This window comes from Rhizophagus irregularis, chromosome 7 (genome assembly GCF_026210795.1).
Source record: "Rhizophagus irregularis chromosome 7, complete sequence".
Classification (NCBI taxonomy): Eukaryota; Fungi; Glomeromycota; class Glomeromycetes; order Glomerales; family Glomeraceae; genus Rhizophagus; species Rhizophagus irregularis.
The window spans coordinates 5,133,179-5,149,192 of NC_089435.1; the positions used below are offsets into that span (position 1 = coordinate 5,133,179).

At 25.9% G+C, this 16,014-nt stretch overlaps 5 protein-coding genes across 5 annotated transcripts; 3 read left to right on the top strand and 2 right to left on the bottom strand.

The window, feature by feature from the left end:
* Positions 1-3,018: 3,018 nt before the first annotated feature.
* On the bottom strand, positions 3,019-3,401 carry OCT59_027872 (uncharacterized protein; the record flags this gene model as incomplete). The annotated part of the gene is made up of 2 exons (XM_025309858.1): positions 3,019-3,216; positions 3,291-3,401. 2 exons carry the CDS (start codon positions 3,399-3,401, stop codon positions 3,019-3,021), a joined length of 309 nt encoding a protein of 102 aa, XP_025188775.1.
* A 307-nt stretch (positions 3,402-3,708) lies between these two features.
* Positions 3,709-4,133, bottom strand: OCT59_027873 (uncharacterized protein; the record flags this gene model as incomplete). Its single annotated transcript, XM_025308398.2, has 2 exons — positions 3,709-3,840; positions 3,906-4,133. 2 exons carry the CDS (start codon positions 4,131-4,133, stop codon positions 3,709-3,711), a joined length of 360 nt encoding a protein of 119 aa, XP_025188776.1.
* A 3,887-nt stretch (positions 4,134-8,020) lies between these two features.
* OCT59_027874 (uncharacterized protein) lies at positions 8,021-8,431 on the top strand (the record flags this gene model as incomplete). Its single annotated transcript, XM_025309859.1, has 1 exon — positions 8,021-8,431. The coding sequence occupies one exon, from the start codon at positions 8,021-8,023 to the stop codon at positions 8,429-8,431; it is 411 nt and encodes a 136-aa protein (XP_025188777.1).
* Positions 8,432-9,619: 1,188 nt separating this feature from the next.
* On the top strand, positions 9,620-10,225 carry OCT59_027875 (uncharacterized protein; the record flags this gene model as incomplete). The annotated part of the gene is made up of 1 exon (XM_025309860.2): positions 9,620-10,225. The coding sequence occupies one exon, from the start codon at positions 9,620-9,622 to the stop codon at positions 10,223-10,225; it is 606 nt and encodes a 201-aa protein (XP_025188778.2).
* A 3,543-nt stretch (positions 10,226-13,768) lies between these two features.
* Positions 13,769-15,465, top strand: OCT59_027876 (uncharacterized protein). Its single transcript, XM_066137280.1, has 2 exons — positions 13,769-14,783; positions 14,866-15,465. Exons 1-2 carry the CDS (start codon positions 14,121-14,123, stop codon positions 15,430-15,432), a joined length of 1,230 nt encoding a protein of 409 aa, XP_065993684.1. The 5' UTR covers positions 13,769-14,120; the 3' UTR covers positions 15,433-15,465.
* The last annotated feature ends 549 nt before the right edge of the window (positions 15,466-16,014 follow it).

A 16,014-nucleotide genomic window follows, 5' to 3' on the forward strand; every position in this document is an offset into this window, starting at 1 on the left:
TAAATCTGCATTGAGATGAAAAAAAAATATTGTATCAAATGGTACAGTAAATCTATGATTAATTTTGGCTAACATTATACTGAAATTTCAGCCTAATATTAAAGTATAATATTTTGGCATCTAGTGATCAAATTTATATGATTTAGGCTTATTTAAAAACTCCTGATCTAACCTATATGTATACTGAATAGATTCCTGAATGGTGAAATATTGCATTCTAAAGATTAGACTAAGATTACATTATAGTATCAGTTTAAATTAATCTAATTTTACTGCAAATTGATTAAAATTTTTGAAAATCATATACAGTAATTTGAGAATCTAACTTGATGCTATTCTAATATTAAAATAGTACTATAAAATTGTCTAAGTTAGCTCAAATTGGATTGACTTATATGAAGTATTATTTTGATCTTTCAAAATATTATATAGTCAATTCCTTTTATAGTCACTCTTATTATAATCACATTCTACTATATAGTTATATCAGTTGGATGTTTAAAACATTTTATTATTAAAATCTATTCTATATAGTTACAATACATCTATCGTTACTATTATACTTATTTTCAAAAATTTCATATTAAAAAGTACTGTTTATAGTTATAGTTTAATATGTAAAGAATATAATAAATTGCTCAACATCCAATGATTGTAAATAGATGTAACACAACTTGTTAGAATCATCTCATTGAGACAAATTGAATGGTAATAGTTTCATATTTCTACTGTGCAAATAGTCTTATTTTTAATATCAATAAGTACAAGAATATTGAACAAAATTACAAAAATAAGAAAATAAAAATAAAAAATAAAAAATAAAAAGAGTAGTTTCACAACTCCTACTAGTAAAGAAAACTAAACTATTACAGAATCACATACCTCAACTTTACCTGAAGGTCAGTGTAAATTAGTTATCCAACATCCTAAAATCCAGTCTGTTACTAGAGAGAAATCCTAAAAGGTTAAACTGTTAAGCAGTGCAAAAAATCCAAGTGCGAAATCTAAAATCCACTTTGAATTATAAAAAAGTACATTCAAGAAATTCAGAAATCCTGAGAAATTGTTATTATAAAAAAGCTTGAAGCATCAAGAGGAAATTCAAAGAAAAGAAAAGCAGTAAAAAAATGGTGTCATATGGAAATAATATCTTAGAATGAAACTAAAGATAGAAAAATTTATTGTGAGGCATCTAAATATTCATGTAAAGGTTAACATGGAGATCAAATAATAGCAGAGTTAAAATATTATAAATTTTCACAGGTCGAAGGGGCATCATTGTCCAAAATTCAAAAAATGCAAATTCCACATTTTTCTGGAAAATGGTAGGAAATTGTAGAAAATGCTGCATTATGTTGAGCAATTTTTTGGAATAGTATTGTTACAACATTGTCCAATTTAGCAAATTTTATGAAAATTTGGGAAAATGCTACATTATGGCCATTTTCAAGCGCTTCCCTCAATGGGTTAATCGTTGACTAAAAAGGTAAAGTGTAAAGATCATTTAAGTCAAAAAAACCCAGAGCTATAAACCATCTTTTTTTTTCATAGAGCTACCAAAAATAGAAAATAATGGAATATAAAAAGAGATTGCTCATGCGCCTTATTTCCTTCACTTTCCATTTTACACTATAGATCTTCAGCACCGACAAAAATTAATAATTATATTACTTTTTATATTAGAAGTTATTATAAAAAATAAAAATATACAAATGCAAAGATCCGATCATCTTTTAACTGTCCTTACCACAACAAATATAATTTTATCAACTGTTTGTTTTCCATCCAGTATAAGATTGCAATGTCAGCCAAGACCTAAAACTGAAGGGTTTTGGACAGATGTTTTCCCTACTTAGTAGATGGGAAAGGTTATAATTCTTTTAGGTGTTACTTTCGTATAACTCTTATCACTTTTCGTGCTATTGTAACTTGATTAGAAACTCACCAAGCTTTTACTTTAGATGCCTCTAATGCAACACCTGTATGGAAACAAATTGCCATTGTATTATGACGATTAGCAAATGGATCTGGAATAAGAGTGTTGGAACGAAACAACTTGGAATAAGTCAAGGATCTGTAAGTAATTTTACTGATTGATTTTTAGAAGTACTATTAGATTTAGAACAAGGACGAATTGCATGGCCACAAGGATCACATTTAGCAATAGTAATACAAGGATTTGAATATGGAGAAACTGGTCTAGGGTATCGCAAACTGCCTAATATTATTGATGCAATGGATGGAGTACATATACCTATTCATGAACCTTCTGAGAATAGTGCCCGTTATGTTAATCGCAAAACTTTTCACTTTATCAACCTTCTTGGAGTTGTTAATCATCAGGGACGCTTTACTTATATACATACTGGTGAAGCAGGCTAGTAGACATTTATTATTATTTATTTATTTATTTTTATTTATTTTAATAATTAATTTATTATTATATACTATTATCATAGGAAGTGTACATGATGCCAGAGTGTTTTATCGTTCTTCACTTTATCATGAAATTTTGTTGCATCCCGAACATACAATAGGTTCCAGGTGGTTCTTACATTATTGCAGATGCAGCATATCCTCTCCGTACATATTTAATGAAAGCATTTCCTAATTATTATATGCTAACTGCTCGAGAATGTCACTTTAACAAAGTTCTTTCTTTAATGCGAATGGTTGTTGAGCAGGCATTTGGACATTTAAAGGAACGATGGTTGAAAGAAATTTATTGTACAAATATAGAACAGATTGTTAAAATAATACATGCATGCTGTATTTTACATAATATTTGTATTGATATGGGAGATTTATTATCTTCAGAAAATGTTAATAAAGAAATGGATGATGATATAAATGGTAATAATGAGTATGAAGCAGAAAATGAAGAAATGGAAGAGATGGTGAGTACTCAGAAGAGAGAATATTTAGCAGATCTTATAATTAATTAATCATTATTAAACCTTACAAAGCTTCATTAATTACAATAAAATTATTTGCATATACATTATTAACTGCTCATAATTAAAATTTCGTTAAAAACATTTTAAATAGTTCTATTTGTTCATTGTGCTGTTTTTGCTGAACTTCAGAAGCATAAATATATTGTTCTTTCATAATTTCAGCAATAGTATCAGTCTGTTCTTTAATAAGAGTTCGAATCTCTTCTATATTTATTTTTTTTTCTTCAGAACGTGCTTTTTTTTGTTGTCTAGAGTCATTCTATATGATATGAATAATGATTTGATTAGATATTAGAAAAAAAATAAAAAAATAAATATTAAAACGTCACTGACCTCTTCGATTTGTTCTTCAGCATTCTTTTGTTCTTTACGCTTAATCCCATAAATTGAGTCACTTGTAATTGGTGCAACTATACTCGGATCTTTTTTTAAAAAGCTATCCATGTCCTTAAAAAACTTCTAGTCATTTTGGATAGCTTCGCCACCAGTGCTTTCAGTTTTATCCTTTATGTCACGGAATTTTTGGAGAAGTGCATCCCACTTCTGTTGAACTGATGTCTTTGTACGTTCTTTTAAAGATGGACTTGCCATATCTGACTTTTAGATGTTAATAATAATTTTATCCCAGATTCGGTTCTTTTCTCTTGGATCTTTAACTTGTTGCAATGCTTGCCATTGCATTCTTACTTCTTCAATAAGCATTCGAGTTTCTGATGTTGTCTATCTGTTTGTTGATTTAGGTGTATTGAAGTTAATAAATGGTAGAAGTTGATTGGATAGGACTTTGATTATTTATGGCTACAGAATTAAAAGGTGATTGATTTTCTTGATTATGAGTTACATGATGAGTAATAAGAGAAGGTTGAGAAGGTTGCAAGGTTATCTATAAAAAGAATTTCAAGTTTATTATCTTTCATATAGTATAATTATAAAAGAATAAATATTTACCGGATATCTTGTTGTGTTATTTAAAGGGTCCATATATACTGGATATCTTACTTCATTTGGCGTCAAAGGATCTATATGATTTATTGTTTCATTTTCGGCAAAAGGTAGTGTAGTGGAATTTTGATGTTGTTGTAAGGATAAATTATTTGTTAGGTTGTTAAAAGGAGAAAAATGAGTGGTTGGAACGAAATTTTTAAAAGTTGTTTTAGTTCTTTTTTTTGGAGGCATAATAAAACTCGATAAAAAAAGTAAGAGAGTGAAAGAGATTGTTCAAGTATTGATCACCATGTTTATTCCAATTTATTTCAATTGATCGTGATACTTAAGCATCATTTCAATCACTGGCCAATCACATTGAGGGAGGCGCTTGAGAACGGCCTATATCTCAAATGTAACATTTTGTAACATTATTATAACATTGTCATTAAAATCAAATTTTGCTTTTTTTTTGCAAATAGTGCATTTTTATGAAAATGCCACATTTTATCTTTAATGTGACATCATTGTAATAACATTTCATAAAATTGTTGTAACATTGTCAATTAAAATCAAATTTTATTAAATATTCCAATTTTCTAGCAAATGGTGTATTTTTATGAAAATTCTATATTTTCTGTCAAATGTTGCATATTTTCAGCAAATTTTACGTTTTTTTGGTCAAAATATTTTATTTTCATCAGAATGTTAAAATGTTGCATTTTTTTTTTTGAAAATGCTCAATAATATGCCATTACACTGAAAAATGTAGCATTTCACTAAATTACACTAAAAAGCATCACAATTATCATATTTTTTGGAAAATTCCACATTACATTAAATTACACTAAACTAGGAAACGGAAACCGTTGTAAGTCCAGAGCGAAAGATTTTGTACAAAAATCCAAATATCTTTAAAAATTCAATTTGTACAAAAAATCTGGCGTTCTTAAAAAAAATAAAAAATGAAACGTTAGAAACATTTCTTTAAAGTTAAACAAATAAGAAAAGCCCCTTTTTACAATTTACCTTTAAAAGTCCAGCATATACAAAAAACCCACATTCCTAGATAAAAAAAATAAAAATGAAACGTTAAAAATGTTTCTTTAAAGCAAAACAAATAAAAAACAACTTACCAGTCAAGAAATCTAGAAATCCTAGGATAAAAGTAAGAAATGAAACGTTAGAAACATTTCTTTAAAGTCAAACAAATAAGAAAAGCCAAATTACCTTTAAAAATCTGGTGTGTACGAAAATCCCATGTCCCTAGAAATAATAATAAGTGAAACGTTAAAAACGTTTCTTTAAAACAAAACAAATAAAAAAACAACTTACCAGTCCAGTATATACAAAAAATCCAGAAACCCTAGAAAAAAAGTAAGAAATGAAACGTTAGAAACGTTTCTTTAAAGTTAAACAAATAAAAAACCCTCCACTTCCTAATTTACCTTTAAAGTCCAGTATGTACAAGAAATCCAGAAACCCTAGAAAAAGAATAAGAAATAAATCAAAAACATTCCTTTGAAGTCAATTAAAAAAAAATATACTCACTAGATGAAACCAAACAAAAAAAGAGATTATCAGGTAATCATGTTTATCATAAACTTATTATGATTATTACACTTGTTTATTTTTGAAGTAGCACGAAATTTCAATGACACAATCTGTGCGGACCAATTAGAAATGACGCGTGCAGACAAACAGACATCGCCATGTGATCCAATATGTCATTAAGGTTCATAAACATATATAGTCCTTCGCTTCGCTCTGGACAATTACACTAAAAATGTAGCACTATACTAGATTATGCAGCATTACACTAAGAAATACTGCAATTATACTAGACAATGTAGCATTACACTAAAAAGTACCACAATTATTATATTTTTTTAGAAAATTTCGCGTTATATTGAAAAGTGTAACATTATGCTAGAAAATGTGAAATTGCACGTAGAATTGCACTAAAAAACACAAAATTACACTGAAAAATATGGAATTGCACTAAAAAACATGGAATTGCACTAAAAAATGTGGAATTGCACTAAAAAACACAGAATTACACTAAAAAAATACAAAAAAATACTACAATTACAGTGGATAACATAGCATTGCACTTAATTATATTAAAATTGTTAGGTAATTTTTATTTATTTGTAAAAAACATGAATATTATTTAATTTACAATATTTATAATCATGTTAAAATATGCATTATCTGTTATTTAACACTAAATACACTAAACACATCAGTATATTCAACATACACGATGTGTTGTTTAATTTAATACAAAATCTTACTACTGAAGACTCCCTCTTTTTGTCACTATAAACAGGCGGAGGGAGCAGCAATGGCTCTCCCCCTATAGGTATTTTATGGCTTCTACTTGTTTACAGAGGAGGGGGCGAAGGGCTTTTCGTAAAGTTATTAGATATATATACATCTATCAAAAAATTATAATAAAAAAAAATTATTTTGGGAAAAAGGCCCCTGATATTACTTAATAATTACCGCAGCTTAACTGCGATATAACGAAAAAAAAAATTAAGCTTTTTTAGCAAAAACTTAATTTTTTTTTTCACGGCCTTTACTTCCCTTTCTTTCATCATTTTACCTTCCCTCTTTCTCTCACCTTTCCCTTCTCTTTTTCCCTTTCGTTCTCCCCCTCCTTTTTCGTTTCCTTTTCCTTTCCCTTTCATTCTTTTCATTTCATTTCCCTTTCCTTTTTGTTTTTCCCCTTCCTTTTTGTTTCATTTTCCCCTTTTTCCTTTTGTTCTTCCTTCCTTTTCATTTTCCCATTTCCTTTTCGTTCTTCTTTTTCCCTTCCTTTCCACTTTTACTGTAAATTAGAAATATCAGAAATTTCCTTTCAGAAAACAAAAAGGTAAGTTTCAAATCGTTTAATTTGAAACTTTAATATTTTTTAGAAAATGTTCTAACGTTTCCTATATTTCCTTTTTTTTATAGATCTTTTTGCCATATTTAACTTAGAAAAATGAAACGGTAAGTTTCGAGGCATTCACCTCAAAACTTTTTTAAAAAAATCTTTTCTTTTTTTAGGAAACATTACTAACATTTCCAATAATTCCTTTTCTTTATAGGTTTTTTTTGGCGTACTCAACTTAGGAAAATGAAAGAGTAAGTTTCGAATCATTTGATTTAAAACTTTAATTTTTTTTTTATTTTTTAGAAAATGTTTCTAACATTTCCTTTCATTTTTTTTATAGAATTTTCAGTATTTTGACTTTGGAAAACGAGAAACTGAAGAGTAAGTTTTGAAGCGTTTTGCTTTGAAATTTTTTAAAAAAAAAAAAATTTTTTTTTAATTTTTGTAAGGAAAGTTTTTGCCATGCTATTTTTTAATAAAAATTTGAAATTTGGATCATGTGATTAAGCTATATGCACTAACACATAATTATTTACAATTGTGTATTTACCCCAGCATCACCCCAAGATTTCTAAGTAAAATTCCACCCCTACGTGACCGGTGATGTTTAAGGGGGAGTGAAAAAAATTTTTTTCACTACTAAAAATTTTCTAAGTTTCCAGAATACTTATGAAAAAATAAAAACGGTAAAGTGTAACGCAGGGTGACATTTTATGCAGGTCACGTGGGGTGAAAAATCTTGAAGCGACGCTGGGAAAGATCAATTGTATTAGATTCTTTATCCTAAATCCCCTATATAAATAAGTCTATTTTAAGGACACTCTTGTTTTGAATCATTGCGGTGCCAATAACATGTGATTGTACTAGGAAGTATCATTTAGGGGATGGCCAGAAATGACGTCATTTCCTAAAGGAAGGGGACTATGATGATGTTACACACCTTTTATTTTTAGATACTTGTAGTTAATATAATTCTAGCCAGAATTGTGTTTTAATTTTACATTTTCTAAAATGAATGATGACATAGGATGAGGAGGGTTCAAAAATCCTAAAATTTAAATTACGTCATTTCTGGCCATCCCCTTACGCGTGCCCTTTGTCGCAATCCATTTTAGTAAATGATGATGCAAAGTATTTTTATCAATGGCTTTTATACTGTTTACTTTTTACTTTAATAAATTGACTTAAGCGCAAAAAAAAAGGTATTTAATTATCAACTATAAAGAATAGTTTTTTAGTAGTTGTATACAAAAGTATGGAAGGAAAGTTAAAAATTTTTTTGAAAAAAAATAAAGGAAGTACTACTAATATCCTGGAGACTGATCAAAGTAATTGCAGCAGTAGTGATGTTAATGGAGCTGAGAGTATAGAATTAAATAGTCAAGTGACAACTTCTGCTAGTGTAGAAATACGAATAAAAGAATCACAACAAACAAGCGATAATCTAATGAGAAAAGAAACTAACGAAGAAAATGGTATTAGAAATATACTTATTATTGGCAAAACTGGTAATAGAAAATCTACCTTAGCTAATGTCTTGGTCGATAATAATGAGTTCCCAGAAGGAAAGTATAGGGTTAACGAGACAAAAGAAGTTAGAAGCAAAGAATTTAAGATTGAGGGAATAAAATATCGAGTAGTTGACACTGTGACACGCCGCCCATAGGATATTAAAATAAAATATCGTATGTTGCCACCGACGTGTTGAGTTCAAATAATATCTATGCTTGGTTTAAAATAAAAATTAGTTACAAAAATTACAAAAACATTATTTTCTTACCAAATATTATTTTAAATTCTCGAACTTAATAATACAATATTAATTAATTCTCAAGCGTACAATGAGCATATTCATATTTGAATAACTTTTTAATAATTAATATTTTAATATTATTTTATTTGAGTCAAAAAAAAAAATTGACTCCTGAATTTCCTATCGAAATCCACTTGTATTTATACATTTTAAGAAAAAATATTTCTCATATTTACTATCTTTTCTAATAAAATTTGAAGATCTATTATCATATGACTATCTCGTTACACTAAACTAAACTATAAATATAATTTTATTGGCTAATTATTTACCCATCGGTTAATTATTTATCCTTCGGCTAATTATTTATCCTTATTCTATATTATTGTATTTTTCGGTTATTACAACACAGTAGGAATTAGTGATACGAAATCTTTTCCCGATGAAGTATGGTACATATCACCTAAACTCATCAAATAAAATTAGTGATTTTAAAAAGCTAACTACTTGTTAATAAAATTATATGATAATTAAAAATGTAAACTGATAAAATTACACTTTGAGTTCTTCTCTTTCAAATTATCGGATTACTTTTTCTTTATTTAACATATTTCAAAAGTTATTAAAGTTTAAAGTTAGCATATTTTTATATATCTCTATATTAACTTATATATAAATGAGAAAATTTCAGAATTCTTCTATCATGTGATATTGATTATAACCAATTATATTGATTTATTTGTTATAATAAATTGTGATCAAAATTTTAATTACTAAATAAAGTTAGACTATTGCCTTATTTAGAAGTAATAAATCTTAATTTAGTAATAATCATCATAAAATAAAAATTTGGACTATTGATGAGTTTAGGTGATATGCACCATATTAAAAAAATTAGCAGAGTCGTGTTGGTACATAAAAGAAGAACTTAATCAAGTTCTGTTTGTTGTAAGTGGTAGATTCACTAAAGAGGAAATAAGGTCTTACAATTTACTTAAAAAAGTTATTTTTGACGAAAATATAGTAAATTACACTACAATAGTACGAACTAATTTCCCTCATTTCAAGAAAAAAACTGATTGCGAAGAGGATATTAAAATAATGATTGATAATGGTGGAGAATTAGCTGAAGTAATTAAAACTTGTAAAGAAAGAATTATTCATGTAGATAATCCGCCAATAGATGTGAAAGGTGAAAGACTAAAATGTAATAAAGAAAATAGAAAGGTATTAAAGGAAATTTTGCTGAAAAACTTAATAAAATTTGACGAGACATACAAGTCAAAAAATTTTTATCGAGAACGCCATGAAAATTTAGAGAATTTCATCGGAGAAAAAGAAAAAATAATAAAACAAGTTAAGGAGATTAAGAGTAAATTACCTAGGTATGATTATGGTAAAAAACTTGTGGATTGTTCTGATGAATTAGTAGAAGGTAGTGTTGGAATAGCTAATTTGATTCAACCTGACAATTTTCCAATATCTAATGCTGGGGGAAACATTGCAAAATTTGGAGTTAAAATCCTTTCGGTTGGTGTAAATTATGTTCTTGACGAGAAAGAAAATCAGTTAATTGAGAAATTTAAAAATAAAATTAAAGAAGATAGGGAGAATCAAGAAAAATATTTATCAAAATTAAATTTTGTAGAAAAAAAAATAAATTTTCCTGAGTTTGGATGGTTAGAATATATAGAACTCAGTATTTAGAGACTACAAAAAGAGTTAAAAGATATAAAGGAAGAAAAAGAAAATTACGAAGAGACTATTAAGGATTGGAATAACCACCGAAAAGAACTTGAAGAAAAAATTGAAAATTACAGTCAGACTCTAGTAATGAGTTAAGTTCAGAAACTTGTGAGTAATATTTATAGCATTAACAGCAGTGTCTGATGAACAATAACACAATTATTGGATGGATGTAAAAAACAATATGAGTAAACATGTGGCGCGTGCGCATTTCAGTATCTTATCAGCCTTCTATAATTGCACGCCCTTTGGAAACGTGCATTTAGAGAGAGTGTGCATTTATAGAAATCACATAAAAAAACAATATCATAATATTTATTAAGAATTATAGAAATTATGAAATAAAACAATTATCATTATAAAAATCAAGTAACTATTTAAAATATTGATTTATAGATTATAGTAGTCTGTTGCATTGAATTGATTTGTTTGTTTTTAATGAATTTTTCAATTTTACCCACCAGTTTAATTTGTTCACTTGCATTTTCCTGTTGAAGTAAAAATGAATTTACAATCTTTAAACCTTATAATGCTTTACTAATACAAATAATTTTTCTTTCCATTTCATCTGGATGATTTGTAGGGTCATTTTTAAACATATCTGCAAATGCGAATTTTTGATGCACAACAGTTACCTTTAATTCAAACTTTAATTAATAAATATGGTGAAAAAGAGATTATAATTATTGGAAAATTCTATGGCAGCCAAAAGACTAATTAAGATGATAACATTTATGAACCAATAATTAATAAAATAAAACTAGAAAAAGAATATGACAATTTATGACTAATTTTAGAGAATTTAAATTTGTCAAGCAGTAGTTAGAATTTTTTCAACAACAGAATTTCCTATTCTATATCCTAATACTACAAAATTAATTTATATTATTTTAATAATTCCACTTTCTAATGCATTTGTAAAAAGAGTGTTTTCACATCAAAATATATACAATCATTAGATGCAATTATCTGACTCATTAAACTTAGGTCAATTAGGTCATTTAGATGCTTGAGTAGTTGCTATTTATTAATAACTTGTAATAATTATAAAATTTAATAAATATTGCTTAATTCCATTTAATTAATTAAATATTCAATTTCTTAATAAATAATTTACACAAAAATATATTTGAAAATATTTGTGAATATATGCAAATCAATTTATTTGTGCAAATTGCACATGAAATAAATGTAACTATTTTTTTGCACATTATGTAAAATGCATTTAACTTAAATTTCATACACTGCAATGATCATTCTATATAAATCTAATATGTGTAACTTTTAAAAAAATTATTTCTAAATTTTTTTGAATTTATTTTAATATTATATACCAATCTTTTGAATTAACTTTTTGATATATTTATATTTAAGAGTGAATTTATTTACTGTACTCTGTGTTACAAAGCATCCTTTCTTTTTTGTAAATTATTTATATCAATCTTTAGTTTATACACCGCACCCCCTTAAAATGGCAAATGATAAACATAAAAATATATATAAATTAGTAACACAGGACGTGGTGAATACATTATTTCTATATTTAATATATTATTAATAGAAAAGTTAACTTTAAAAGATTAAATAAAAGTCCAGAAAGTTCAATACTTATTGCAGAATATTTGACAATTTGTTTTTTATTTCAACATACAAAAACTAGTAGATATAATTTTATAATTTTAACACAAAATTTTATACCCAAAAAAATATATTTATTTGAAAAAATAACAAAGAAAATAAAGAACTTAAGCAAAAAAAAAAAAAATCTGCAAATAAAAAATTAGTAATATTACTTTAACAGGTAATATAATATTGTATAAAAGAATAAAAAATGTTCCAAATATTGATATGCATTAACAATTATATGAATTTATTGAACTTTTATATTTATTTTATTTATAGTAAAAAAATTTAATATTAATATTCATACTTAAAAACTGAATATATATTTTAAGAGGAATATATTTACTTTGCATTTTTTAGTATTTATATAAAATGTAAATTTTTGAAAGGAAGAAATTTATTAAATATAATTATTAATCGGAATGGTTTAATTTACTTTTTATATATAAATTTTCAATAAATCAATAATACTATAAAAGAATTGTTTTAATGCAGTCAAAATGTTATGTGTTATGCCAATTGTTCAATTCTCATTATGATACTAAATTAATATCAGAACAATTCATTTAAAAAAAAGGATTATCATAATACTTTAAATATATATTGCATGTATTTTAGTAATAATGTAATGATATTTTACAAATTCAAGGTTTCTGCAAAGTAGTTATATAATAAACTTATAAATTATAATTATATGATATATATTACTCTTTTAATTACAATCTAATTATTTGATTAATTTTTAAAATTAATAATTCTGTTAATATTAGTAATTGTAAAGAAATAATTTTACTTTTTATTTAATTTATTTTATTAGAGTAAATTTGTAATATAATAATTAAATTCCAGTTATAATTTTGTATTTTATAAATTTTAATTGCAAAATTATGGATTTATATATGTAATTCATTTTTAATTTTCAGAAATTGGTATAATAATAGTTATTTATAAAATGTAATTATATAAATATTTAATTGGTTAAATGTCACATATTGGAAAAAATCATTATAAAGTAAGTATAACTACTAACTGTATTTATTACTATTATTAAAAAGGTAAATTTTAGCAATACTCTTATTTGATTATAGATTTAAAGTATATTAATAATATATTCGTTGATTGGCTGTCATTTTACGTGGCATATGATAGTAATATTAAATAACGAAGTGCCGCAGTGGAACAATGACAGCCAACCTTGACCTGCTTTCCTAGGAGCCTAACAAGATCATGATAAATTAGGCGATCGCATCAATATTAAAGCAAACTTGGGAAATTTACAAGGAGAACTGGTCTAATTAAATGACGTAAACATGCCGAATATGAGCAAAATGATTATCCTAAGAAATATAATGAAATATAGAATATCATAGTTTTTTTCATTTTACTTACAATATTACGCCGCCATTATCTCACTAGTAGCTAGCATATATTTAACATGCGTATCGTGTTCAAGTATTATTGGACGACATGTTTACCATTATCATTCAAAAACTATTATTCATTGCGCATGCATGTTGCAGCATATTTTGCATATTGTCAAAAAAAGACATTGGTGATATTTAAGAGCTGATTAGGCTTTCAGTTGTTAACCTCAAATGGGAAAAATACATCGAGTTGATTGTCTTAGCGTTAGAATTCTTTTAATATTTTCTCGAATAAATTTTAATAGATTTTTTTTTAAAAATGTTTGTTTTGTATGAAACCAAAATTAGACATTTTTTTAAATTTACATATATTTGATTGTTTGGAAATTCAAACACCTTCAGTATTACAGTGATAATGCATAAAAAATGGCAACAGAGGAAAATCTTGTATCACAAATAATATAAACGCCAGACCATTTTTTCTCTCTTAGAATGATTTTTTTTTCCACATTCAATTAATTTTTTCGAAAAAAAAAAATTTAATTTTTTTTTAAACCAGAGACAAACATTTTTTTTTTTTCATTTTCGCCTTAAAATTTTATATATTATTAAAAATAATAATTAAATTTATAAGTCCCTTCTTTATTTGTTTATAAACAAAAGAAACCCATTCCAAACGATAATAAACTTTTTTCCTCACGATTATAAATAATTATCTCTGGATCTTTTTTTTTTTTTACGACGATTAACAATAATATTTTTTTTTTAAAAAAAAACAATTATTGTTATAATTTTTTTGTGCGTCTTGTTTATTGTGATACATTTTATTAGATACAAATTTATAATTTGTTAACTATAAGTTCATAAGAATGGCGACACAACCACAACTTCCTCCAGAAGTTCTCAAAAATATATTCCAAAAAATATATGGAAATAGAGGATGTTATCGTAGTGATAAAAATCTTAATGATTTATATTCTTGTTTATTAGTTAACAAAAGATGGTGCGTAAATGTAGTACCGATTTTGTGGTCAGCAGTATTTTATCCGATTCAAACGATTCGTATAGGCGTAATTACGACGTATTTATCATGTCTTAGTTTAGAAAAACGGAAAATACTACAAAATCAAGCGGGAATTAATATACCTACAAATTATGATAAAACAACATTTCGATATGCAACATATTTAACGGAATTAAATTTTGAAAAATTTCTTAAAACCATATTTTTATGGAGTAAGAAAAATCGTAAACCTTATCGAAATACAAAAAGAAATGAGATAATAGTTCAATATTTATTAGAATTATTTTCATCAAATTGCGCCAAAATAAAATATTTTGCAATGAACAATGTCCCGAATTATCTTTTGAATGATGATTATTTTAATAATTTAAAAACAATAGATTTTAAATTATTAAGAGAACCGAATATAAGAAATTGTTTATCTAACGTGAAAGAATTAAGATTGGAATGGGATGCTTTAGCGTTAGATGGATTTTTAAATTCTATTGGATATACTTGTCGTTCTTTGGTAAGAAATAAAAATAATTTACTATATTATGATATAATAATAATAATTAATAATAATTAATAATAATTTTTTACATTTATAGGAAGTATTAGATACAAATTTTGCTCATGATCCAGAATTTTCAAATTTATTTATTAATAAACAACAAGCAGAAGAATTAGCCATGTTAATATCATCACAATCCAATTTACAAAAATTTATTTTACAAGATTATCGATATTACACACATTTTTTCATTAATTCTTTATATACACAAACACATTCTTTAAAAGAGATAGAATTTTATTCAGTAGATTTTCTTGGATGTGTTTCATTCGAAGTTTTTAAACATTGTTCTTTAATTACTAATATAACATTTGAAGATTGTGAAAATATTACATTAGATATGGCCAAACCTTTATTTAATTCACCACTTCCTAATCTTAAAAATGTACATGTTTATAATAATCCTGATCATCCCATTTGTGAAGATTTAGTTTTATGGGCTGATAAAAAGAATTTTAAGGGGAAATGGTGGGAAATTAAAATTACTACGAAAAAAATCAAATATTCTTTTTCAATCATTATTATTTGTTTGTATTTTACACCTCTTATAGTTAATATAGTTAAAATTTTATTTAAGATTTTATTAGCTAATTTGATTTACTGAATAAAAATGATCTTTTTTTTTTTTTTTGATTTTAAGAATTTACGGTTAGTCGGATAGATTTTTATCGCATGTAAAAAATGTAAAAAAAATGGCTTAGTTAAAAAGCGTAAAATATCGGATAAAAAGTCTTAAAATTATAAAAAAAATATTTATTAAGAGAGATATTGATGACATTTGATGCTTTAAGCCATGATCGAGAACTAAAGTTATATTCGAGGCTGTTGTCATCTTACATATACGAAGAACTTTCTTTTAAGAAAATCTACGGTATAGATCATAAGTATTATTCTTATTTATTTATTATAATTATATGTATCACATCTTTGATCAATTTTCTACGTTAAAAATTATGTTATTTGTCACCATTATATATAGCACACAGTCGATTCTACCACGCACAGCCAAATTTATCTGGAATGAGATTAGCTTAGTTTATTTTTATCGTAACTAATCAAAACATTAAGCCACAATATTTTAGCCATTATCAAACAATAGATTTTAATATCGAATGATCACGTGCTATAAACAGCACAGCCGGGAATATTAATATCGGGTATAAAGCCATTTATATGAAGCCACAGA